This window comes from Carex rostrata, chromosome 9, assembly GCF_964058835.1.
Source record: "Carex rostrata chromosome 9, lpCarRost1.2, whole genome shotgun sequence".
Lineage (NCBI taxonomy): Eukaryota > Viridiplantae > Streptophyta > Magnoliopsida > Poales > Cyperaceae > Carex > Carex rostrata.
This window is the reverse complement of record NC_135926.1, coordinates 13,485,459-13,511,338: the sequence shown is the minus strand read 5'-3', so window position 1 is coordinate 13,511,338 and position 25,880 is coordinate 13,485,459. Positions and strand designations below refer to the sequence as shown.

Sequence of the window (25,880 nt, the reverse complement as noted above, 5' to 3'; positions counted from 1 at the left end):
CAAAGCTCAGAAACTACCACCTTGATCTTAGCCAACCTATATATATATATTTGTAAACGGTGAAAAAGGAGAAATTTGTATGCCGCATTTAATATGGTCAAATTTTTTTTTTAAAAATCGGTAGAGGCTAATTAATCCTTCTAATTTAAAAAAAAAATCTTGGATCTTTATCATTGAGACCGATTCACTTTTTATCTGATTTTCTGTGGCCTCTACATTTCAAATTTTTCCTTCAACGTCTATCTTTTTATTAAATAAAATATACTTATGGATCTGAAACATTGAGTCCGATCTATATATTTGGATCGGACTCATTGAGTCAGATCTGTCTAGATTTGTTACAATTAAGATACTCTTTCTGTTTCCGTATGTACGAATTTAATAATTTCTACAGATAAAAAATTTCCATCTATTTGCTTATTCTTGTTTCCTAACTAGAATAATATTCATACATAATTTATTGTGGACCAATATTATTTCGTTAGTAAAATTTTCACAATTTTAAGTAAAATATATCTAAGACGATCAGCAAACATACTCTTATCTTATATTAGTCATTTAATATTATATTTTCTAAAATTTAAGTCATATATTACAAAAATCCCTACAATTAAAAACCGTGCGCCAAGTGCATCATTGTTGAATTAATTATCCACCTAAGCTAAGCTAAAGACAAAAAAATGTTTGTGCCGTGGCCGTAGCCACCTCTCCCTCGCTAGCTAGCTCCACCTATAAATCCACTCTCAATCCCACTCAATTGCTACAACAAGAGACACTTTAATTCCTCCAAAGGTTTCAGTGTTTCACCATTCATTCAAGACATACATATAAACTAGCTAGCTTGTTGTTCAATTTTAACAAACCAAGTTTAATTTACTATATCCATGGAACCACAGCTTCAAAACCAGCAGCATTTCCTGATCGTAACATACCCGGCACAGGGCCACATAAACCCGTCCCGTCACCTAGCTAGAAAACTCGTGAATTCTACCGGGGCACGTGTCACACTTTCCACCGCCATCTCAGGCCATCGAAAAATGTTCACCTCGCTTGATGAAGAATATCACGACGGTCTCATTTATTACCTCCCCTACTCAGACGGGTATGATGAAGGGTTTAAGAAAGATGTGCATGATCACAACCAGTTCATGACCGAGTCGAAGGTTGTCGGATCGAGGACTCTTACAAGTGTGATCAATCGGCTAGCAAAGGACGGTCGACCCGTCACATGTATCATTTATACACTTCTCATGTCGTGGGTCGCTGATGTAGCGAGGAATCATGGTATTCCTTGCGCGCTCTACTGGATCCAGCCAGCTACGGTTCTGGCCGTATACTACCACTATTTTCATGGTTACAAGGATACAATTACTTGTCAAGCAAATGATCCTATGGCAATGGTGAAATTACCATGTTTGCCACCTCTTAAAATCAGAGATTTACCATCCTTCCTTACCATTACCAACAAAGACGATCCTTACTACGTAATACTTAATTATTTTAGTGATACATTTACAACTCTTGAGAGAGGATTAGTTGCTGGCGAGAAGCCAAAAGTATGGGTTAACTCATTTGATGAACTAGAAGCCGACGCAATCAAATCGGTGGAGAAAGAGGTCGACCTGATGGGGATCGGACCGGTGCTCTCTTCTAAAGAAGTAGCCGGTAAGAAATCAAAAGATTTATTCAATACAGATGATGACACTTACCTGAAATGGCTCGATACAAAACCCGAGAAATCTGTCATCTACATCTCCTTCGGCAGCATGTCCGTAATGAATAAGCGCCAAATGAAGGAAATCTCGCATGCTTTAAAAGAGACAGAGCGGCCATTTCTTTGGGTGGTAAGAAAAGATAACCGAGAAGAAATCGGTAGCAAGCTGGAAGAATTGGTATCGGAGACAGATGGATTGGTGGTGGAGTGGTGCAATCAACTTGTAGTGTTGCGGCATCCTTCAGTCGGTTGTTTCGTGACACACTGCGGATGGAATTCAACGCTGGAAACCCTAGCATGTGGCGTACCAGCAGTAGGGGTGCCACAATGGACTGATCAAGGGACAAATGCGAGGTTGATGGAAGAATGGGGGATTGGAGTGAGAGCTGAGGTGAGAGAAGACAGGGTGATGGATGGCGAGGAGTTGAAGAGGTGCTTAGAGGCGGTGATGGGAGAGAAGAAGATTAGAGAGATGGCAGGGTTTTGGAAGGAGAGAGCTCAAGTGGCGGTGGCGGAAGGCGGGTCGTCGGAGAGGAATCTGAGAGCGCTTGTGGCGGGGAATGCAGATGAGAAATAGATGGCGGAGGAATTAATTTTCATAATTAAGTGCTGTGTTTAATTGTTTATTTTCCCTTTATGTTTTGGTTTAAATTTAATGTCATATAATTAATTACGCTGTGGAATTATATTGCTTATTGCTAGGTACGTACGTGTTAGGTGTTATGTAGCGTGAAGGAAGCAGGTAATTATTTTTGTTATACAACAAGTTAATATGAAATCCCAAAACAAAAAATGATGCAGCACAAAAATCTGAAAATTATGTTTTGCCAAAATGTAACAATTTTGTTAAAAATGTCACATCAGCTTATAATTAATTTCTAATATTGATAAAAAGTTTAAATTATAAATTACTATTCTGATTAGAAAGGAATGAAAATAATATAAAATAAATTGAAAAATTAGAAAGGAATTTTGAAATTATAAATAGAGTAGTAGTGACATAACAATACAAACTATATATATTATCTAATATATACATATATCTATAGCTTTTGCAAATATTGAGAATGTACTGTTACTGATATTAAATGTTTCTATTCTGTGGACTTTAAGCTGGAATCTTTATCCTTTAAAAAAAAAAAAAATTGTCAAATTTCCCTTTCATTGTGCATATAAAGAAAGCAAATATCGTTTGGTAACATGGCTAGGATTACAGTAAAAAGTGACACCAGAGGAGAGAGAGAGGTTATAATTTGCATCAGAGGGTTTTCTGGATAAGGGAAAAAGTCGAACTACCAGAATTGTCCAGAATCAATGAATTAACTATAAAAGGAAAGGTAAAAAAAAATAAAAAAAAAATAAAGGAAGTTAGCAATGATAGGTGGAGATGAGATCCGGGAAGATTTTGCATCTTCACCACGCTTCAAATTCCATCCACAAATTTTCCACCACCATCAAAACTTGATTTTCAGTTTTTGTCTTTAGTGTGGCAATGCGTTATATCATTGTATGAGACAAGTGAAAAAAACAACTATATTATATATAGCATCTAATTTGGAATCTAGTTGGTTCAATTTCCTTTTTCTCCTTTTTCTTATTTCACTAATTAACCTTATCTAAGTGAACAATTTTTAATTCATAATAATTCTGCACATGACTCTTACTTAGCATAAATAAAAAACGGCCCAATCAATGTGTACCCCAGAATACACTACTTTAAAAAATTTCAAAAGCATGTTGCTATTTATATTTATTTAAGAAAAAATAGAAAAATATAAACTTCGGATTTGAAAAATAAAAAATTATATATTATTCCTAAAAAAATTCTTCAAAATATGCTTCTATCTTAATATATATATTTTTTAAAAATATTAAAATTAATATTCAAAAAATAACTATAAAATTATGTCTTACTCTAAAAAAATTGTATCATCTTACTTAAGAGTTTTGACTCTGCTCTTGCGAAAATATTATGTATGAATCACGAGATTTTGATTCATATTTGCCAAGAATGATTAGAGTACGTAGTTTCTGTTTCACAATGGTTTTCACTTCTGTTTTTCCAAACTGAATCATTTTTAGTTAGTGAAGTTAGTGAGTATAATTCATAATTATTTGAGAAGTAAAATATTATTTTGAGTAGGGTTAAAATATATCATTGATTTATTCTTTAATATATATGTTTCATATTTTTATCTCTGTTTTTAAAGTATGAACAGTCAATTCTAATCACTCAACATGATCTCCATATTAAAAATGTACCTGAGACCACATTTTTTATTTTTTATAAATTTGTTTTTACTATATATATGTTTAATTAGATCGATAGATGCAAAATGACTGTTTTGGATGTCCAAAGCTTTCTAGCTAGGAGGGATTCTATATATATTATTGATGTAATTGGAAGGGTTCCTAAAATTAAGTGCTTCATAGAAAGGTTGTGGGCTACCAAAATTATATGGGGATGGGGATAATGGGAGAATTTAGGCAAAATATTGGTTGCTTTTAGTTGAACATGACTATGCATGCAAACCATGCATCCCTTGCTATAGAAAGCAGAGCATCTAATTAAGTTTGTCTCAGCTGCATATTGATCCACCACCCAATCCAAAAAATTAAGATCCATATATGCCATGGAAATACAAGCAAGGGAGCCTGCATTAGCTCTTGAGATTGAAGCCAAAGACCACTACCCAAATGATGCTCCACTTCCAATCTTCGTTAAGGTACTCTTTAATTTCTTCCTTTGTTTTTTAATTTTCTCTCTCTAACACGCACACACACACACACAGACAATCGGTCATTAAAAACACTCACCAGGATTATTACTCTTGCCACATTTTTTGAATGACTCTTAATTAATAAGTTCTAGTCATGACAATTGTGCTGCAGTCAATATTTTTACTAGGAATTAGTCAATTGCTAATTGAGTTCAACAACAATGATAGAATCAATATTAGAAAAATGAGGTTATGACAGTAAAGACATCCATGTTATTAATTGCCTACTAGCTACTTTGAAAATAGACAACAAGGGAATTTAATTCCTGAACATCTCACTTAATTCCAAATGTTAACTATACTTTAACAAGAAATTAAAATTATTTACTCTCCATTGCTATCACCTCAAACTGAAACATATCAGCATTAATTATTGGAGAGATTTCACCTTTTCTTTTCTTTTTCTCATTTTGACATTTTAATTCACCATATATATCAAAATTATATATGCACTAACAATGATTGGATTCTTTTTTAGATTCAGTTTAATATATTAACTATATCGTGTTTTTTAATACTAGAAAATGGAATATTTATGGTAGAATAATGAAATTAAGAAATGGAAGTTTGTAAATTATAATTAATCTTTAATTTAAGTCCAATATTTTGTCCCCACTGAATCAAATCAACCATGAGGAATATGTAGGAAAAACAAAAATAAAAGCAATAATTAACTCTGATCTGATCTGATCTGATCCTTGTATATAAATTAATCTATTTGTTAATTTGCAGTTTGAAGATGTGGAGTACAAGGTGAAGGTAGAGAAGAACCGTTTGAAGGCTTCAATTGCACATATGGGCATGGAACAAGGGCAATACAAGAAAATCCTGAAAAGCATCTCAGGAAATGTGGAATCTGGTGAGATCTTAGCACTTATGGGTCCATCGGGTAGTGGCAAGACAACTCTGCTAAAGATACTTGGAGGAAGGATGCAAAATGGTGTAATTAAAGGGCACATAAGATACAATGATATACCATATGGGCCCTCCCTCAAGAGGAGGTAATTGAATTATTAATTAAAAAGTACGTAGCTAGCTAGCTCCTTGTATATATCAATTGTTAACTTTGATCAATTATTTGTTTAATTTTCAGGATAGGATTTGTCACACAAGACGATGTATTGTTTCCACAGCTAACGGTGCAAGAGACTTTGGTTTTTGCTGCTCTGCTGAGGCTTCCTGCCAGCATGTCAAAGCAACAAAAGCTCGCCCGGGTTGATGCCATCATAGATGAGCTCAACTTACAAAGGTGTTAACTTTGCAAAATACCATGCCAGATCATTTACCTTGCAACTATATATATATCATAAGCTAGACATAATTAATTATTTATTATACATCTGTTGAGAAACTGAAAGAGGATTTAAAAGAGAACTGTTAATGTAATGTTAATTAATAAAGTCACTATATATGGTGTAGGTGCCGTCACACAAAAGTTGGAGGAGGATTTGTGAAGGGCCTATCAGGAGGAGAGAGAAAAAGAACTAGCATAGGTTATGAAATTCTTGTGGACCCCTCTTTACTACTACTAGATGAACCTACTTCAGGTTTAGACTCCACGTCAGCAGGCAAGCTCCTTGTCATCCTTCAACGTCTTGCCAAGGTAGCATCAACAACCAAATATATAATAATAATAATAATAATAATAATATGTCCGGCTAGCTAGCTAACACGCTCAATTCCTCCAAAACTTCAACAATATGCTTCCGGCTTCCAAAACCTATTGAATCAACTTCAAACGACAAATTCAAACCAATCTCTTTATGTATGTATATATATATAATATAGTTGATGAAATAAATAGTTAATCCTGGTTTGGTTTAAAATTAAGCAGAGTGGAAGGACGATCATTGTAACAATCCACCAGCCATCAAGTCGCATGTTTTGCATGTTCGACAAGCTGCTTCTTATCTCCGAAGGTCTTTCAATATACCATGGCAAAGCCTCTGAAGCTGTTCCATACTTCTCATCTCTTGGCTTTGTTCCAGAAATTGCCATGAACCCAGCTGAGTTGCTGCTTGACCTCGCCACCGGCAATGTTGACGATATTTTTGTGCCTGAAGTTTTGCGTGATTCTTCCCCTGAACAATTCAGATCACATGTCATCAAAGTAATTAAGATATTTTTCTTTGTTATATATCTTTTATCATATGACGTATATACTTGAGAAATTAGAAACTCCCTTTCTTACAATGACATTCCTTCTAGTTTCTCCAATGGAAGTGCAAGACCGAGCTTGAACCAAGAGACATACAAGTGAACAACCGAGCAGCCATAGAGACACCAGAGCAACAAAGCCCAGATCTCCGGATGAAGAAAGACTGGACCATGAATTGGTTCGACCAATTCATGATCCTCTCAAAGAGGTCTTTTAGAGAAAGAAGCAGCGACTACCTTGACAAACTGAGGATTTTGCAATCAGTTGGTGTAGCAGCCTTGCTCGGACTACTTTGGTGGAATTCCCAGATCGGAACTGAAGCTCAGTTAAGAGATCAGGTTTAAAGAGTACCCAACTAATTAAAAACTTTTTTGAACTTCAAACTGCAATAATTAAGCACCATGTATATATATATATATATTAAAGGAAAAAATGATATATGGTTAATTATTTTATATTTTTGTTTACTTTTGTAAATGTAGATTGGTTTGATATTCTATATCTGCATATTTTGGACATCATCATCATTGTTTGGAGCTGTATATGTATTCCCATTTGAGAAGCTGTATTTGGTCAAGGAAAGGAAAGCTGACATGTATCGGTTAAGCGCGTACTACATAAGTAGCACGTTGTGTGACATGGTTGCCCATGTCTTTTATCCTGTTATTTTCATGGCTATCTTGTATTTCATGGCACACCTCAGAAAGACAGTTGCATCCTTCTTCCTTACGCTTGTTGCTGTTGAGTTGATTGTCATCACAAGTCAGGTTGGTTATTAATTTACAATCAAAATCTACCAAACTGCATGCCATATATATACATACTATCAATAACCAGGAAATTCTATTAAGATTAACAAATTTTGAGTTTAATTTATGATCTTCAGGGTACAGGAGAGCTACTTGGAGCAGCAATACTAAGTGTGAAAAGGGCCGGAACTATGGCATCTCTTGTTCTAATGCTTTTTCTCCTAACTGGAGGCTATTATGTTCAGGTACTTACTGCTAGCTGCTTCTCTTCTCAAAGAAACATATTTACCTATACAATTAATAAAATGATGTTAATTAATTATATTAATCACAAATTAACGTGTAGCATATACCCAAGTTTATGAGATGGTTGAAGTACATTTCGTTCATGCACTACGGATTCAGGTTGTTGCTGAAGGTGCAGTACAGTGGAGACCTGACATTCAATTGTGAGAGTGAGACAAAACAAGCTGCAGGGTGTCAAAGTTTGCAATCGTCACCTTCTTTTGACACCATCAAATTGGATGGAGGGATGCAAGAGGCCTTCATTCTAGTTTTAATGGCTCTCTTGTATCGGCTCCTCGCCTACTTTTGCCTCCGTAGGAGGATTTCTTTAATTTCTTTCTGATATTAATTTTTTCAAGGAACATATATATATATTAGTTTCAGCTCCATGATGTTTCAATTTAATTACATTGTTTATTCTATGATTGTATTATTTTTTTGTCTTCAATTATTGTGTCTTGAACAAAATCAGAATCATAATTCTGATTAATGCCAATAACACCTGTGGGAATATTTAAATATACTTCTTCAAAGACAAAATTCTGAACCTTATTCCACCCCGCAAACTCAACACCTTCAAAGAACTTTGCATTTCCTGTCTCAAAAATCTACTATGTTACGGGATTAACTTATAAGAATATCCAACAAAATAACAACTAACAATATTTTCATCAAGTTTCTTTTCATAAGACCGATAAAGTCTTGCCTCAGCTGGATGATGTGAATTTTACTACACAAGTAATAAATCCTAATTTACTCTCAATTCGGTTGCAAGTGTACAACCTTGTCAAGTAGTACTTAGGGATCGTCTCACAGGGACAATTCGGAATATTAAACCTAACCTACTAATTTAATTTAGTAAAAGGAAATAAAAGGAATTTGTTTGTTTATATGATGGTTTGGTTTGTTGCTGATCAAATTGAATTAACTAAATTCTAGGTCTAAATGTGGTTTTTAAGCAAGAATGAGAAATCAGGGTCTCTTAGGGTTCCTATCCACTAATGTCACGATTAATTGATTTATTAAGGTTGTTCTTATAATTATGAAGGCACAGTCTAATATTATCGGTATAAAGTGATATCTCTATGTTAATACCGTCTTTAAATTAGCATAAATGTCATCTCTCGGTACTTAGTTACACGAATCCAAAGTATATTAAGTTCTTAACTGTCCCAATTGGTATAGAAAGTTATTCGTCACCTCTCGGTACTTGGTACAATTTTCTAACCTATCGGGTTAAGCCCGTATAAGATAAGCGTCGCCTCTCGGTACTTAGCCTATCAAATACCCTATTCTTTATGGTCAGGATTAAATACTCAATTTCTCAATTGTAAATACCGAATCCTAGGGTTTCATGAAATTTCGATTAAGTTATCACAATCAAATAATATAAAGAAAAGATCATACCAAGGAACAAGTAAATATAACATAAAATCAACTAATCCATGACATAAGTTTCAAGTCTAACCCTAATCAACCCTAGAAATAACCTTAGCCAATCATGGCTGAAGCACACAAGAGAAATAACAAGTAAAAGAGTTCTAAAAGAAAGAAATCAATGTAACCGCTCGAAGAATTCGCTATCTTCTTCTCCCTCCTTTTGTCTCTCCTTTTCCTACTTATTCTCCTGTGTTTTTCTCTCTTTTTTTAATGTCTAAAATTCGTCCCCCAAAAACAGTTATCTCCTTCAGAAAATAAAAACAACTAAAAATAGCAAAAATCTCGCTCTGGAACTGTTTATTGCGGGCCGCAATAACCTCCATTGCGGGCCGCAATAACCTCCATTGCGGGCCGCAATAATAATACAAATTTTCTGTTCTGCAAATCAGTTCTGACTAGTTGGTTGCGGCCCGCAATAAAAGTGAAAATTCGCCAGACTTCGTGCTTTCTTGCTCCAGATAGCTCGTCTTCCTCCGTTAAGCTCCAAGCACTTGATTGCCTACAAAATAAACACAGCTAGGGCAGTAACTTGAACTTTTAAACATTTCTAACCTAATTAAATTCTAATTTCAACAAAACTCGGCTCAATTTACACAACAAACCCTAGGTTTCAACATATATCATTTTGGCTTATCACTGGACACCCCTAAACCCGACTCATAGGGTGTTTTGTTTGTTGCTTTAGTTGGAACTCTATTAAAGATATAAGCTACAGCTTTAAGTGCCTCTCCCCAGAGTGATTCAGGTAAAGAAGTGCATGTAACTAATCATACTTCTTACCATATCCTTAAGCGTTCTGTTTCGTCGTTCATCCACATCATTCATAGTAGACGAACCTGGCATGGTGTACTGAGATACGATACCGCATTCCTCTAGAAATTTAGCAAAAGATCATGGGCGTTGTTCACCTAAACCGTCATATCTACCATAATATTCACTACCACGGTCAGACCGGACACATTTAATCCTTTTGCTGAGTTGATTCTCAACTTCAGCCTTAAAATTTTTTAATACGTTCTAAGCATGTGCTTTCTCATGAATGAGATAAATATAGTCATATCTTGAATTAATAATCGTCTATTCTAAGACGTCATTTGACCTTAGAATAATGATGATGATGATGATGATGAAGTGTTGTCCACATAGTGTATGGCTCGATCGTATGCAGTGTGGAAAGTAGTACTGATGATTTGAGAATGACCTGTTTTAATTAATTGCGTATGATACACCAAATATACATCCATATATTGATTTTGTAAGATTTTGTCTGTTTTAACTTTTAATTACATCCCTTGATTTAGTTAAGATATTTTGTATGTTTCCATAAAGTTGGTGATTGTGTTGTGCCACATTGGATAGATGCAAATAATCATGAAATGATTGCTCGGGCCCAGCGCTTGAGCTTGTTGATGTTACGGTTGCATTTTATTTTCTATTTTTTTATTATTAATGTTATTATTATTATTATTATTATTATTATCATTATCATTATTATTATCATTATTATAATAATAATAATTATTATTATTTTCAGGGACGACACTTTTACAGGGTTTGAAGTGATGATTATTCTCGTAGCCCATGATTGGTTCTCTAAATTGAGGCCCAATTAAGTCCAGCTCAGCACGTTGTAAGTGGAGGTCAGACCACAATTTATTTTTATTTTTGAATTTTGCCAGCGTTTTATGTAAGCAAACGAACGGAAATGTTTAATTAGGCCGCATTTATTAAAGCGTCATTTGAGTACGCTTATTTGATTGAAGGTATTAATTTGTCCATGAGATGTTTTTATTTGACGGTTCTATCATGCATGATGTTTTGCATGTGATAATAAAAAACATATGAACGACATTTTTTTTTTATATGCAATATATTGTAGGATCAATTTCCTCCATAAACAAAAACATATGAACGAAATCTACTTGCTCTTACATACTCTGCAGCCAGAGAGTAAGTCCCATCTCTGCTGGCACGCTTTAGTTGTACGTGGTCGTGGAGGCCATGGTGATTATAATTAACCTCACCGTGTAATTAATAATCCATCCTTTTGTACATAAAATAAAATTGAATAAGCAGAGCAATCACTATATATATATGTAGTATATATGTACAATTAATAATCTGAGAATTAATTTCCTATGTGGCTAGCTTCCACCTGTCTTCTCTTCCAAACAAGCGGCGCAATCAGCATCCACACTGGACAAGTAAACAAAATTTACACATTAATTTCCAATAGTGACTACAACTTAATTGTACGTGTGGACGTGTGGTGATTTAGGAATTAGGATAAGATCGATTTTGGTACTTACTGTAAACAAGCGCAGCAAGCCATTGGTTCACAATTCTCACCCAAGCGCTGGCCCATCCTACATCTATTGTAAATCTGCTCATTCAACAAATTTCAAAAATTAATTACAAGACTAATAATATTCTTATATATGTTATGGATTGCAAAAGCAATATATATATGGAAACAGAGAATATATGCCGCGTGGGAAGAAGCATACTTAGGCATATTTTGATGGCCGTTCCAACCAACAAATAGCATAGCAAAATACATTGCACCCATGGCGAAAACAAAATGAAAGAAGCCAAAACCATATGGTACATCATCCTCTGACTCTGCTTCTGTTTTCTTGAACTACATATTAATTTCAGGTGAGAGAAGAATATATATTAATTCTTTCAAAGTTCACAACCATGGATTATCCTGGATTAATTGCGGCTTATAAATAGTTGCAACAATAAAAGTACATCTCAAATCAAGTTAGTACTGAATGATAATATAATACTACATTTATTTCACCTGAAAGCATTTGGAGTCAACTCCTGTGGAGAAGGTTGCCATTACTAAGACTAGTACTGCAATAACAAAGCTCTGAGATAAGAGATGCAAAAAAAAAACAAAAAATTAACATGGATTCCTTTAGTAAGGATCATAAATTCCTAAAAAGAATTACAATGGATGATCTATTGAGGGAAAATCATGAAATCCATCAAAATAATTAATTAGAGGATTGAATTTTATTGTGAAATATATGACAATAGTACCGTAATTGTGAGCCAATCTGCCCTTGTTTCTGCTTCTGCTTTCTTGTTGCAAATCTCTGTATGTGGTTCACTATATGACATATATATCAAGTAGCACAACATTAGCAACAGAATATAAAGCACCAGGACTATTGACCAGAAGATTTAATTATAAACACTTGAAGTTTGCTGGGTGCTTGGTTTAGTACAATTTTTCAGAACTATCTTGCTATATTGACAGCAAACAAAAATCTTAAAATTTGATACAGTTGAGAAACTCAATTATTACCTCCTTATTGCAGACCAGCAAAGGAAAACAATGTACAAGCCCATGAGCCCCGGAGCTAAGTGTCCTGCATTAATCTACACATAACAATGTCTGATTATAGAAATAAACAATTAAGATAATTGACCAATATTAGATTAAAAAAATGTTAACCTTGGAATGCATAGAGACAAAAGTCATGAGTTGAAGCAGCGCCAAAGTTAGAGTGATGAAGAGTATATTGACACTACATGTTGGCCTTGGTGCATACCATACAAACAACAGTACAATTGCCACAATTGATGCCATATAGGCGAGTATTGAGACTATCATCACGTGGACATGGCTGCAGTTTCATAAGCTGTCATTTGTTAGGTTAACTTTATGTCTTTATATCAGATGTAATTTCGTAACAGTCAACAAAACCCATGTTACTGGAGCAATAGATCTGAAACAGTCATAGAACATACCATCTTCTTTCATTTTTCTCAGATCTGCAACAGTCATTTAGCCATGTGATGAAGCTGATAACACTTACAAGTTGAATCAGAAGAAAGACTCTGTTTTAGGAAACAAAAATCAGATTATCTGAGATGAACTAATATTAATTGTATAATTCAAACATATGAAAATTAAATACAATTTGCAGTTAATGTCATTACCCAGCACCAAAATGTGCGACCTTTCCTGTAAAATCCAACAATAGCAGTTAGAATAAGCATTGAATGAAATAATACAAATTCAACTGCTCAGTATAACAGAGACTAACCATATAATTGGATAAATGCTGAAGGTATGAAGAACGGAATAGCCATAAATCCTAACCATAGAATTATCTTAGCAGGCCACCACTCAGAGTGCCATGAATTACGCCAATCCTGTACCTTTTTTGTGTTAACTGTGGAGAGGAACATAACAAAGAAGAAAAGCTATGGTAGTGTCAAGGTAATGCCAATTTATGCATCGGAAATATTTCATCAATCACTAGATCCCACCAAGTGTAATTTTGTAAAATTATTACAGAAGCAAAAACAAAAAATTGTGACTAAACATTTGGTTCTGCTATTTGTGACTGAACTCACTCTAGTCCCTTCCAGCAATTTCTTCTAATAATGAATTGGTTCTGTCGAACTTCGAGGAATAAGAAAAAAAGTGATATTAATTAGGAAACCAAGTTGATCAACAAATTAAGGTTGAATAACCCAGCAAGAAACCAAAGAAGTAATAATCATTACAACGGTTAAATTATGGACAAATCATTTGAAAAGTAACTTATATATGTTAAGGATACAAAGCAACCAAGACTTATTCGGAGAACACCCTCAGCACCCAAACAATAGCGGGCACCATAACAGCCTTTCAGCCCTGCATTTTACCATGTAACCTTAGACCATTTTTTTTTTTTTTTTTAAAAATGAAAATACATAATAGCAATGTATATGTTAAATATATTTTCCGAATAACAGAACCAGAAGTAAACAAAACAATTGATACTTACTTTGGAGTTCAGAAAGAGCAGAGCGGCCATAATCACGAATGGTCCATGCCAATAGATTTGTCACAAGGAAAATAAGTGCGTAAACAAAACGAGCCATGAACGGATTCGGCCCAAGGAAGAAGTGAGCACACCATGACTCCTCCATAAACTGTGCATATCTCTCTCTACAACCTTTTCTGTTGACACTGTTACTGCTAGTGGGCTCCTCCATGAACTCTTCTCTCGTCATAGCATCAAGTCGTCCTTGCTTCAAGTGAACTATAGGAAACTAATGTAGAATTAATCAATTAAACTAGAAGAGTGGATTCTAATATATGCAATCCTGAAACCGCGTTGCTTCTTTTCAATTTTATTTTCATTGTTCTTTTGCAAAAAGAAGCTCTGTTGAGAATTCAAACTTGCAACATCACTGGCTTACACAAATAATTGGATATAAATGTAGCAAGGAGACAACATGATACTACACATCATTTCGGTTCATTCCTATTAGGCCACGGTGACATGTCAAACACAGACATTACACAATTTTAAAGTGGTGACTGTGCTGTTCGGTAATGCATTTTTTTATATATATAGAGAAAACCGTAGGAATTTAATAAATAACAACAGAAGGTCTTTAGGTTTACCCTTACAAAACATTGGAAAAGAAAAGAAAAAAAAAACATAACAGAAGTGGGCTTGGTGAAGAAACATACAAATAGAAGCCCATTTGCAATCTTTTATCATGACAAATAACATGTACAGGTCCAATTGGAATACTAAGTGGGCTTACTGAAGAGATATTCCTTTCCTTCCGGCTGTCCTGACTCCTGACTCCTGACTGTGAACACTGAACACCCCAACTAGCCCCCCTCCTCACAAATAAAACTATATCAACGCATTTATGGGTAAACAACTTCACATTTTTGGGCATTTAATGTTCACTCAACCAGCATTTCCCAATTTGACCTGACACTAGCTTGTGACTATATGTAGCTATTAAACATATTAATTAGTTTGTACGTACTAAAGTGGCGAAGAAATTAAATTAAATTAAATTAAATTATAACGAAGAGAGGAACAAAATTTTACCTAATGGAGCTCAGCAGTTGTGCAATTTCAATAGCTCCAAAGTAGATGCTTCACCATGGAAGACATTGATTTTAAACTTCTAAATGGAACAAATCTCTCGACAGGAGAACACCCTTCACTGATAACAAATAATTTATATATGTAAACTGAGACGTACGTACATTAATTCTTCAGAATAAATAAACTGATTTAGAATTTTGTATTGGACTTGTAGACAAATGAGGTTAAGACAGTTACTATGAGAACAATCATTATTAAATGTAACTAATAAAGAAAATTCCAGCTAATCATAGTACAGTTGCAGATTGTGAAAAGAAAATAAAGATGAGCATTGCATTGCTTGCTGTAGAAGAAAGATAGAAAGCAAACTCTGGCGCACTAGAGGCACTCTTTAGTCTTTACAGAGGCCAACAAGGCAATAAGCAATTAATATAAAGCGAAAGAAACCTCTCAAAACTTAGCTTTTAATCATGTGAGATGTAATAAAAAAGAGGATGATCATATAAAGAAACAAAAAAGCAATATCTAAAAACCTTAAAACCATGCAAGGTCCCCTCGATCTATTTATCTTTAAGTACTAATGATGTCTCCAGTACGTCTCCTAGCTACTTTAATAAGGATTGCCAATTAATTAATTTGCCATCAATTATGAATTATCCACCCCCACCCCCCGGCCCCTTCACAAAGGAAATAGCTAACTAGTTGTTCTATTAATTAATTAAGCGCACTATGAAAATGTACAGTGCCTGCACAAGTGCAGAGAGATAAACCTATCTGAAAGTATTCCTTGCTTACTTGGAAGCAACGACATTAATTAATTGGAGAAATTAAATAAATATTCAAGAGTAAGCTATAGATTTAGGATCTCATCCCTCATTCTTATATTATATATTCAAATCAATAAAATAAAAATAGATTAAAAGATCAACTAAAACAAAATCAATCATCAAATTATATGGAAACAAATGAAATTAAGAAATTACACCTACCTCTCACGAACGAAGAGCTCTGTTTTTGTGGAGATATCTTTCCGTATTTTGATCGATCTCTACTTCTCTAGTCTCTCTAGAGAGAGATCAGATCAGATGGCCTTTATATCGATCTATCTACAAGCTGTGTCGTCTGTGTGGGTATTTTACGTCCACCTTGCACCGCTAGCTTTACAGATGCTGATGGGATTGTGTCACGCAATATTTGGAAATTGCTTTATCGGTGTTTGGTTCAAAAAAGATTTGAGATTTCTTTATATATATATTCTCTCCGTACTCTTTTTTGTTGTGTTCAAACCGTTTCAGGTTCAGCGAAAAGAATGAATCCAGTTGGTTGCGGTCAGAGGTGGTGGCATGAAGGAACCAACAGTCATTATATATAGTTGTGTGTGTACAGTGCAATTGATAGTGGGGACTGGGGACCCACCTAGAGAGAACGCATGGTAAATATTTAACAGAGCAGTTTTGGTTTCACACCGCGCATAAAATATATAATTTAAACAGCACTGCATATAATTTATGCGCTGTATGAAGCTAAAAATCTCTACGCGAGAACGCATCAAGTTCAAGTTCAGGTAGAAATGCTCTGTTTGCCAAATTGGGTACCCAAATTGGTAGGTGGCAAGGAATATTGCTTTAATTGGTAAATGCGTTATTGAGATTCCTTTTTTTTCTTTTCTTTTTTTTTAGAATAGAGGCCCGAAAAATGGGAGCTTGTCTAACTGAGAAAATTAGATGAATATCGGAGAGTCGTCATTCGTCAAAGTTTTGATTGCATCATTTGTTACTATATTATTACTAAATAAGACAGCTATTATTAATTTGAGGAAGGGATCCAATTACATTTTTTTGGGTGACACCAGATTACATCCTATATTTTCAAAGTTCAAACAGTTGATTCAAACCCTTCAACATTATAGATATATTAAAATGTGCTTGCAGATCAAATTTTACATTTTTTTTAATTTTTTTTTACTACTTATTAAGATGGATACAAAAATTCAATGGTCTGAATATAGCAATTTTGTTAAATACTTAATAAATAGTAAAAAAAATTGAAAAAATGTAAAATTTGATCAGTAAGCACATTTTAATATATCCATTATATTGAACGGTTTAAATTGACTATTTGAACTTTGAAAGCTTTAAAAATGGAAAGTGTAATTCGGTGTCACCGGAAAAATGTAATTAGATCCCTCCTCTATTAATTTATTATGTTGCTCATTTTGTTTTTCTATTTTGTCAAACTTGTTGTACTTGTATCACTGTCTTCACAAACATGGCTCCAAAACATATATAAACAATTTTCACATAAAGTTTCCTCATTCTACTTTGACAACAAAACTCTATAATGACCGTAACAACTGATGATGAGTAAAAAGAAAAAGCATAAAAGCATTTTTTGCATCATGGGTGTGTGTGGGGGGGTGGGTCGCACTTGTTCCCACAACCCGATCGAAAGGGACAAAAAAGCCCAAAACTTGAGCGTCAGTCATTAGTGGGCCATGGTATCTTTCTCTCGCTAAGCAAGGAGGCTTGAAAGTTGAAACAGAGGCGTATATCTTTCTTTCTTTCTTTCTTTTCATCTACAATTAATTTGTTGCAAGGACATCCGTGCACTTCATACTATTACCATTTGACACACGCTAAAGAAATTAAACAAGTTGTAATGTGCACTGATCAAGGTTGCTTTGAGCCGATCGACCGACATGGATCCGATATCCATTTTGGATTGTGTCTCATTCAGTCCTACAACTGGAGTAATTAAGATCAATGACTTATTGAAATGGCAGCTATAAACACCTCTAATAGCCAAAAAGATAAATGTTTTATCTTTTTATCTTCTTTTTTTTATCTACCTTGTGTCCTATCTAATCCAAATATCCAATGCACGAGTAATACTCATATCGTGTCTTTAGATTGTAACAGTTGTCAGCTAATGAACATATAATCTATATATAAAAATTTTATTAAATTAAATAAAACTATATAATTTATATAATCTAGTCCAAATAAGCTGCATTTTTTTTATTAATATCCAATATTAAATAAAAAATAATAATAAAAATGCTTACGTTTTTTGAAGAATTATAAAAATGTCCGAATGCTAGGAAACCTAGCGGTTCATAATTTTTCCTAACTGCCAATAAATTTGGTGGTTGACTTATTTTATGAATCGTCAGGTTTTTTGACGGTTCTGGATTTTTTTTTCTTGGAAATAACTTATATAAGTCTTGTTTCTCTCTCCTCCCACTCACAATTCACTCATACCTTGTTTGGATGGAGAGTGGAGGAAGGGAGGGAATGGAAAGGAACAAAATTTTTCCGTTGAATCGTGTTTGGTTGATAAAATTATGTCGGAGGTGAAGGGTACAGGAGGTGAAAGGTTTAACCTTGTATCATTATAATTAATAGAATTGGTTTCCCTCCCAAATTGAGGTGTAACGAATGAAAATAAATTTTGTTACAAATATTTTTAGAAAAAAATGACACAAATGCCTAATCCTATATCTTACATATATAATTTTCATGCAAGATTTTTTTTCTCAAACCTACAACAGTTACCGAATTTCTCATTAACCAAACAAGAAAGGAAAATTAAATTTATTTTCTCTCATTAATCATCCAAACACGAAGAAGTTAAATATGTTAATCTTCATTTCTATTCCATTCCATTCCCTTCTCTTCTTTACCTCCCATCCCTTCCTCTACTCTCCATCCAAACATGGTGTCAAACTCAACTGAAGAAGAGAAAAAAGAGAGACAAGAGACGATTTCAAAGATGATTTGAGGTGATTTCTAAAGCGATTTCTGAGGTGATTTTTAGTAATTTTTTTCATTTAATTAATTAATTTACTTTTTATTTAATTATTTTTAATTAGTAACTTAATTTTGTAATTAGTAGATCACTTACAGATATTTATCGTTTATCAAAACGTAGTTTGTTGGTCAAAAATATTCATTTCACTACGTACACTGTAATGAGAAGTTACAGATGCACAAGGGATTTATTACATCAAAGATTCAGCATATTCATTCTTGGTTAATTTGCTATTCTGAAAAAAAAAAGGTAATTTACTATTCTGAAAATATGAACATAAAAAATACATTAAAATTCAATTACAATGTTACATCCAACGTTTAGCATAAACACTAAATTGATGAAATTAAAACTCCAGTGCAAAATAGTAAAACCCTAATTCATCCTAGAACCCTCAAATCATAATTTAAGCACCAATAATTATAAATCTTAATAGACAACTCTGGATCAGTGACAGCAGACGTAGTGCTAGCCTTATCAGTTTAAGTACAAGGAATAAAGTCTAAAGTCATCGTCCGATATTGGCAGCTTTGGATCAATATTTTTTTTTCAAACAATAGACATAATTAAGGATGTTCCACAAAATCATTGTCTGAAATTTCATATTGAATTTCCGACCTACAAAATCTCCCCTTAAAAGTAAATACAACAAGGGCATATGTTTGTCTCATTTACCTCGACTCCTTATTGACCCTCCTCTTGCTACGTTACGACTTGACGATCTACCTTAGTTGTTATTGTTAATCATTTTCTTCTCGAAATTGCCTCTTCTCTTTCTCTTTTTCTTTTTTGTTGGATTTAAGTGAATTGTGAGTGGAAAAAGAGAGAAATATAGGTTTCAAAAAAAAAGAGGAGAGAGAAATATAGCTCATATAACCTGTTTTCAGGAAAAAATATATATATATTCAGAACCGTCATAAAACCTAACGATTCATAAAATAAGTTAACCGCCATATTTCTTGACAATTTGGAAAAAAAAAATGAACCGTCAGGAACAACATATAATCAAAAGGTTGATTTTTGCGCATATCGAAAAACTTTTATTCAGCATGTAAAAGTGTATATTCCTAATAATTATTGTTAGTTTTTTTTAAAGTAGAAAATAACTTCAATATGTAATAATATCAAATTATATATTTATTTATAAAAGAAAAATTATATCACAATCTTTAATCTTCAGATCCATATATTTAATAGAAATTATATTTCCATCTACTAATAAAGTAAAGAACAAAAAATAGTCCTTTTTTTTTTAATAGAAAAAAAAGTTACAAGATTTCTCAAGTTCAAATTTTAATCACAGGATTCGTATCTAGACATGTTGTATATAAAATTTAAATATTGGCTTGAATTACTCAAATGACAAAACTGAAAAACTTGTTATATTATTTGTATGATCGATGAGATTGCTAAAAATTGTCTTAAATACTCCTTAATCTAGGTAGATCATAATCTTAATCTAGATTTTGATTTTACTGCGAACAACAATTAATAACGACTAATAGTTAATCCATAATTTTCTAACATAATTTTTTCGACTTGGTCCTCTGATGGGCACTTAACCTGAGTTCGATGGGTTTCCAAAGTATCTGATATGATCTACTTTAAAATCCGTACAATCCACTTTAATATATGTGCACATGTGACATGACACGTCCACTTAAATTTTCGTTCTCGCGGATCTTAAAGCATTTTGTTTTTAAAATGGTAAAAAAGAAATTGTTTTTGATTAATTTTGTCCCTTTGATGGAAGATCGAACGGATAACAAGTAACTTGAAATTGAGAGGAGATATATTTTTAACGCATTCGAAGTCGGCGAGCCAACGCTCTGTAATCTGTATACTACACTTACACTGTACTCTTTTCTTGCAATCTTGCGTTCTTGATCGGCAAACGTCATTCTCGCCTTCTCGCCTTCTCGCTTTCTTCTCGCCTTCTCTGTCCTGTCCCACTTGATGAATTCATACGCCATCACTTTTGCTACCTAAGGTTATGATAAAGCAACTATCCTTTTGTTGCATGGCTTGAGAATGCTTTCAATTAAAATTATACTTGAATAACATTTTCAAAATTGCATTAGAATGAAATTTGCATGTTGCCTATAAACAATAGAAGCAAGCCTTCTTTCAATTTGCAAGAAATTGGCAAAATACCCTTTGCAATATAAGAATAGCAAACAAGTCAGCAATCGGTGCTAGGTAAATGGAGATAGATCTGAGTACATTAGGATAGCTAGGCCAGTGGGAAGAGCTATGTAACAATAGATTAGGCCTTTGTAAAAAAACTTATTTTATCAATATATTGTTAGAGGCGTAAGCCATCTAACCTTAAAAAAAAAAAAAGAATAGCAAAGAAGTCCCACCGTTTTTCAATTTGTGTTTGGGACCCTTTTGGAATTTTGCTATCCTAAGTTCCATGTGACATATATTAACTCTGCTAACATTTTTGTTGGCTTAACATTTTCGAGCAGAGCACCCAAAACACATGTGATGAACAACTTACAGAGTGTGGAAGTTTACTTCCATTCTGGCAACCAGGTGGAACAATCTCTCTCTTCTAATTTATAATTTTTTTGGAACTTAATTTTCAGTATCAACTAAACTGTTACCCATGCACAACACCTTAACCGGAATCTAAATTGTATCTTGGGTCCTATTTTGTATAACTTATTGTTGGCAAGGTACAGTTTCCTTGATTTTGTGTCATTTTACTGATAGTGTACCAGTAAAAATTTCATCTTGTTAGTAGACAAATTATAAATGTGCTTAGTAGTAGTCAAATTTTTCTCTCTTCTTGTTTGCTCTCAAATTTACCTTGTGCCAATTGTACTACTACCTATTCGTCATTATCGGTAACAACTACAAGCAAGAACATATACAAACGGTATATACTAATAAAATTCTATAAACCTTGCTTGAATATTTTTCCAAAGATGTCGTTCCTTTTTGAGAAAGAGCTAAGTTTTGCAACTTATCAGATAACTGCATACACGGTCTCAATGCGGAGCATTTTCACGGCTCAAGCTGTGTTTCAGGAGCTCCAGTCACTGGTAAAGATTTGAAATTTTGTTTCTGTTATTTCAACTTGAAATGATTTGCTTCTGTTATTTCAACTTGAAATGATTTGCTTCTTTCCTACTTTAATATGTCAGTCTCTTTAAATCAGTTTGGGGTTTAACAGAGAATTCCAACATCAGGTTCCAATGATATGGGCATTACAACTACCATAATTGGTTTTGAACCAGCTGTGCTATATACTGATCAGGTCCAGTAACTGACAATACGAATGAGCTTATATGGCAACCCATACCCTTTAATCCGTTGCTGCTTTCTTCTTGCTAGATAAGCTTATTATTGCAAGTACTATTCTTTTTGTATTATCAGCTGCCACTCTCTGATAGCAGCAGAAAGCTTCGGCTTCTCGAACTCTACCATGGAGAGAAATTTAAGGTACTCTGAATTATCTTTGTGGCATTCTGCTTTTTGGTTGTTGACAATTAATTTATGAGAAGTTTGCTTCATACCTGTAGGTGTTCTCTTCAAATGACATTGTTCAGTTTCAGCTCTACAATAAGAAAGGTGTTACTCTCCATGCAGAGAGGGTTTGTAGTTTCTTTTTCTCAGTGAATAATATTAACACTGACCTTTATAGGTCAGATCTGATTTTTTTTTGCCGGTCTAGTTCTTTGTTTCTTAAACCATTGTTTGATTTAATCCATTTTTAAAGGTACCTGAATTTGAGGAGAAACTAGAAGATAATGAAAGAATATTACAGATCTTTCGGATTATACGCGACAATGACTGTGGATTGGTGAGAATTGCATCTTTACTCGAACAAGTCATCATTAGTTGAATTCTATTGGTCAGGTCTCGTACCATGTATTGTGTTGTAGATAATTGAGGCATGTTAGTTTTATAAATCAGATTTTGGTCAATCCTACTAGCTGCACCTTGTTGTGTTATAGTTGCATTACCTGATAATCAGTGTGCAATTGTGCTGGTAGAGGTGCAATTGGTGTTCTAATCTTTGTTTTCTGGTAGAGGTGCTGGTAGAAAACTGTCTCCGGAGTGTGGGCCGGATACCTCCTGTGGGAGGACTTGTGTTCGCTCTCTGAAAATGTTGAAGATATGGATTTAGACTAGATGTTTGATGTTCTGTTGTATGATTGTTAATTTGAGATGATGTGAAAATCAAGAGGTCTTTAAACCATGCTATTCAAAATCCAACCGGTACAAACCCAAATGATCGAAATTAAGCCAAACGATTCAAAATTCAATTTGATTATAACATGAATAATTCGAAACTGAAGATAGTCTAAAACCGGACTATCCGAAACTTGACCTGACATATAACTAAATAATTCAAAATTCAAAACAAAAACAAAAATACTCGAATCAGACACAATTATAAACTCAAGACGAATGTGACCTAAAGTGACCTGACTCAAAATAATCCAGTCTTAATCCGATCGACTTTGTCATGCCCCCACCATATTTGATCCTTCGTCAAATATAACCAAGCACTGACTTGATGTCACTTTTGCCTTATATTTGTATCATTTTATCTTTATAATGCTGTATGCATGTATTAATTAGTGATTAACAAATCATTGCATTTTGAAAAAAAGCCCATAGTAAATTCGGCTCCGATTTGAGGAGAAAAACACACATCAAATCCAGGATGCAATTTAAGGTTAAGCTCATATAATGTTCGGCCCAATTAAACTAATCTAATTTGATGCCAATAATAACTATACAAAACTTCCAAGCCTTCAACTTGTTACTTGTTATAAAATTTAGTTCCACGATTTTCAAGATTAGATAAATATTCATTCACGTAGTACAATAGATAGGGGCAACCCCAACCTCCTTCCAAAATACTCCAACCACTATCACCCTTGTGACGTACGTGTAAGTAGAATTACTACATGAACATAAACACTTTGATCATCTTTAATTATGCATTAGAAAATGCATCATAAGAGCAAAAGACCATTAAAGATCCCAAGAACTTGAAACAACATGATATTACATTAAATACTATAATTAAATTAAAACATAATACATAAGCGTACCTCTAGCATTCATGGTGGTCAACAAGCAAGTACTTCAACGATGATCGCAAACCCTAGATCCTTCGAGGTTGCGCCGGGTCGATTTCTCTCTCTCGCTCTGTTTCACTTTTGCTAATGGAGAGCAAAATCCTTTTAATGGTTGTATGTGAGAATATGTAGAGAGAGGATCAGCCAGGACTCTAATTTATACCCTACACTCATTCTATCCATCAACGATATGAGTGGGGATGAGTGGGCGGTTAATCCATAAATAGATATCCAATTATAATTCATGTAACCATTAATCCATAAATAGATATCCAATTATAATTCATGTAACCATTCCCCAAAAATATATATACATATATAAATGGATATGTTTAATAAATAGGTTACTCAAAATAGGATTCCATAAATAGATTCTAGAAATAGAATAACTGAATATTCTAACTTTAATAGAATAACTGAATATTCTAACAGTACGGTGTCATATTCAGAAGCATGAGTAAGTGTTTGATGAGCTTAACTCCAAAATTCATTAAATATGTTTCAAATGATGAATTCGAACTGTTGAAACTCATCTATCTTACGAGTAATGAATCTACATGTGAAAATTTTAAATATTCAAATTAATTTAGTATAAAGTCAAGCGGTCAAAAAACATTTAAAAAATGAATGCACTAAAATTAATTTATTAGCCTTCTAATTTTGACCGATTGATTTTATACTAAACTAATTCGAATGTTCAAAAATTTCACATATAGACGCATCACACCTAAGATAGGCGGGTTCCAACGGTTCGGATTTGTCATTTAAAACCGATTTGATGAGTTTTGAAGTTAAGCTCGCCAAACACTTTGGAGAACTTAAGAACGCCCTAGTTTTACTCCAGAAGAGGCTATGTTGCAAACAGAGAGCGAAGTAGGGGTGTAAACGGTCGGATGCGGATCGGATATGGTAAGTATTTTTCGGATATAGATAGGGATTGTATAATTTAAGTAATTTTGCGGATTGTCGGATACACCCCTAGAGCGAAGTGAGCAGCGCTGGCAAAGAAAGAGTGGTTCTGGTTCGGGGTGCGTGGCATTGCCTAATAAAAGCAGTGCAAACCAGCAATTACTGTCATTATCATCACCAAACCCAGCATTCAGCAAGCAGAGCCAAGTAAACCAGCGGCGCTGTCAAATAATATCACATTTTTTTTATATTATTATTATTTGTAAAGTCTCTTTCCATTTGAGATAAAAATAGTTATATTTTTTTAATTTTTAAATATTTATAAGACACTTTTTAATCGAATTTGAAACTTATAATCTTCCGCGCATAAGACGTCTTAACAACTAAACTAAACTAAAGATTAATTCTCTTTAAATGAATAGATGAATTAAACTAAGTTCGTAAATCATTTGTCCGATATTCATATACTCACAATTTTAAAAAATAATAAATTATATCCACGAAATTTATGAATTATTTTTGTTATTACTATTAGAAAATGAAGTTCAGTCGGCAACACTAGCCGAAGCCCATACAAAAGGCCCCATTTTGTATGTAGGGATATTTGTGAATATTTTTTCAACTTTTTGCGATATTTGTTGCTGGTGTTGTTTTCTCATGGGAATTTTCTTTTTTTCTCTCAACCTATAATTCTAAATTACTTTTTAATTATATTCAAATCACAAAATTTTTATTTTGTCAAATCTTTTTTAAATCATTAAGTTGTCACTATACTTTATAATGCGCATATCAAATTGTACTATAAATTCACATTTATATTTTTAAAGTTCAAAAAGTCGGAAACTATCCAACTTGATCTCTACATAAAAGTTTATTTAATAACTAAATTTTACATTTTTAAGAATACTTTTAGATAGTTAGAAAGTATATATTTTTGAATGATCTCAAAATATATTTTCATATAAATATTATGTTGAATGATTTGGATAAACTGTTTAAACTTCAAAAATAAAAAATAAAAATTCATAGTAGGAAGTGATACACGCATTACACAATACCATATCCTCGC

The 25,880-nt window shown here is 33.6% G+C and overlaps 4 protein-coding genes across 8 annotated transcripts; 3 read left to right on the top strand and 1 right to left on the bottom strand.

The window, feature by feature from the left end:
• Positions 1-728: 728 nt before the first annotated feature.
• LOC144559604 (UDP-glycosyltransferase 75C1-like) lies at positions 729-2,397 on the top strand. Its single transcript, XM_078308674.1, has one exon. The coding sequence runs from the start codon at positions 885-887 to the stop codon at positions 2,289-2,291; it is 1,407 nt and encodes a 468-aa protein (XP_078164800.1). The 5' UTR covers positions 729-884; the 3' UTR covers positions 2,292-2,397.
• Positions 2,398-4,080: 1,683 nt separating this feature from the next.
• Positions 4,081-8,125, top strand: ABCG26 (ABC-2 type transporter family protein). Its single transcript, XM_078308474.1, has 9 exons — positions 4,081-4,440; positions 5,227-5,495; positions 5,588-5,743; positions 5,914-6,097; positions 6,329-6,604; positions 6,703-6,990; positions 7,135-7,419; positions 7,539-7,646; positions 7,748-8,125. The coding sequence occupies exons 1-9, from the start codon at positions 4,348-4,350 to the stop codon at positions 8,027-8,029; spliced, it is 1,941 nt and encodes a 646-aa protein (XP_078164600.1). The 5' UTR covers positions 4,081-4,347; the 3' UTR covers positions 8,030-8,125.
• A 2,996-nt stretch (positions 8,126-11,121) lies between these two features.
• On the bottom strand, positions 11,122-16,083 carry LOC144559769 (uncharacterized). Of its 5 annotated transcripts, none has more exons than XM_078308889.1 (14): positions 15,980-16,083; positions 14,991-15,108; positions 13,920-14,187; positions 13,713-13,786; positions 13,191-13,350; positions 13,084-13,108; positions 12,892-12,981; positions 12,596-12,767; positions 12,446-12,519; positions 12,178-12,247; positions 11,933-12,004; positions 11,634-11,767; positions 11,436-11,509; positions 11,122-11,322 (listed from the first exon to the last, which is right to left on the bottom strand). In XM_078308889.1, the coding sequence occupies exons 3-14, from the start codon at positions 14,146-14,148 to the stop codon at positions 11,255-11,257; spliced, it is 1,242 nt and encodes a 413-aa protein (XP_078165015.1). In that variant the 5' UTR covers positions 14,149-14,187; positions 14,991-15,108; positions 15,980-16,083; the 3' UTR covers positions 11,122-11,254. The 5 variants fall into 5 exon arrangements, with proteins under 5 accessions (XP_078165015.1, XP_078165013.1, XP_078165014.1 ...); XM_078308887.1 differs by having other exon boundaries at positions 13,920-14,177; XM_078308888.1 differs by having other exon boundaries at positions 15,974-16,025.
• A 5,179-nt stretch (positions 16,084-21,262) lies between these two features.
• On the top strand, positions 21,263-22,653 carry LOC144559980 (ubiquitin C-terminal hydrolase 13-like). The gene is made up of 5 exons (XM_078309145.1): positions 21,263-21,338; positions 21,779-21,850; positions 22,185-22,250; positions 22,331-22,402; positions 22,528-22,653. The coding sequence occupies exons 1-5, from the start codon at positions 21,291-21,293 to the stop codon at positions 22,651-22,653; spliced, it is 384 nt and encodes a 127-aa protein (XP_078165271.1). The 5' UTR covers positions 21,263-21,290.
• The last annotated feature ends 3,227 nt before the right edge of the window (positions 22,654-25,880 follow it).

Excerpts from the sequence above, each read along its gene's own strand:
- LOC144559604 (XM_078308674.1), top strand. The coding sequence starts at position 885 with ATGGAACCACAGCTTCAAAACCAGCAGCATTTCCTGATCGTAACATAC.
- LOC144559980 (XM_078309145.1), top strand. The coding sequence starts at position 21,291 with ATGAACAACTTACAGAGTGTGGAAGTTTACTTCCATTCTGGCAACCAG. Across the intron at positions 21,339-21,778 it reads ACTTCCATTCTGGCAACCAG|ATAACTGCATACACGGTCTC; the intron begins GTGGAACAATCT and ends GCAACTTATCAG. Across the intron at positions 21,851-22,184 it reads TTCAGGAGCTCCAGTCACTG|CTGCCACTCTCTGATAGCAG; the intron begins GTAAAGATTTGA and ends TTGTATTATCAG.
- LOC144559769 (XM_078308889.1), bottom strand. The coding sequence starts at position 14,148 with ATGACGAGAGAAGAGTTCATGGAGGAGCCCACTAGCAGTAACAGTGTC. Across the intron at positions 13,351-13,712 it reads GAATAAGTCTTGGTTGCTTT|CTTTTCTTCTTTGTTATGTT; the intron begins GTATCCTTAACA and ends ACACTACCATAG. Across the intron at positions 12,982-13,083 it reads GTCGCACATTTTGGTGCTGG|AGTCTTTCTTCTGATTCAAC; the intron begins GTAATGACATTA and ends TTCCTAAAACAG.
- ABCG26 (XM_078308474.1), top strand. The coding sequence starts at position 4,348 with ATGGAAATACAAGCAAGGGAGCCTGCATTAGCTCTTGAGATTGAAGCC. Across the intron at positions 4,441-5,226 it reads CACTTCCAATCTTCGTTAAG|TTTGAAGATGTGGAGTACAA; the intron begins GTACTCTTTAAT and ends GTTAATTTGCAG. Across the intron at positions 5,496-5,587 it reads GGGCCCTCCCTCAAGAGGAG|GATAGGATTTGTCACACAAG; the intron begins GTAATTGAATTA and ends TTTAATTTTCAG.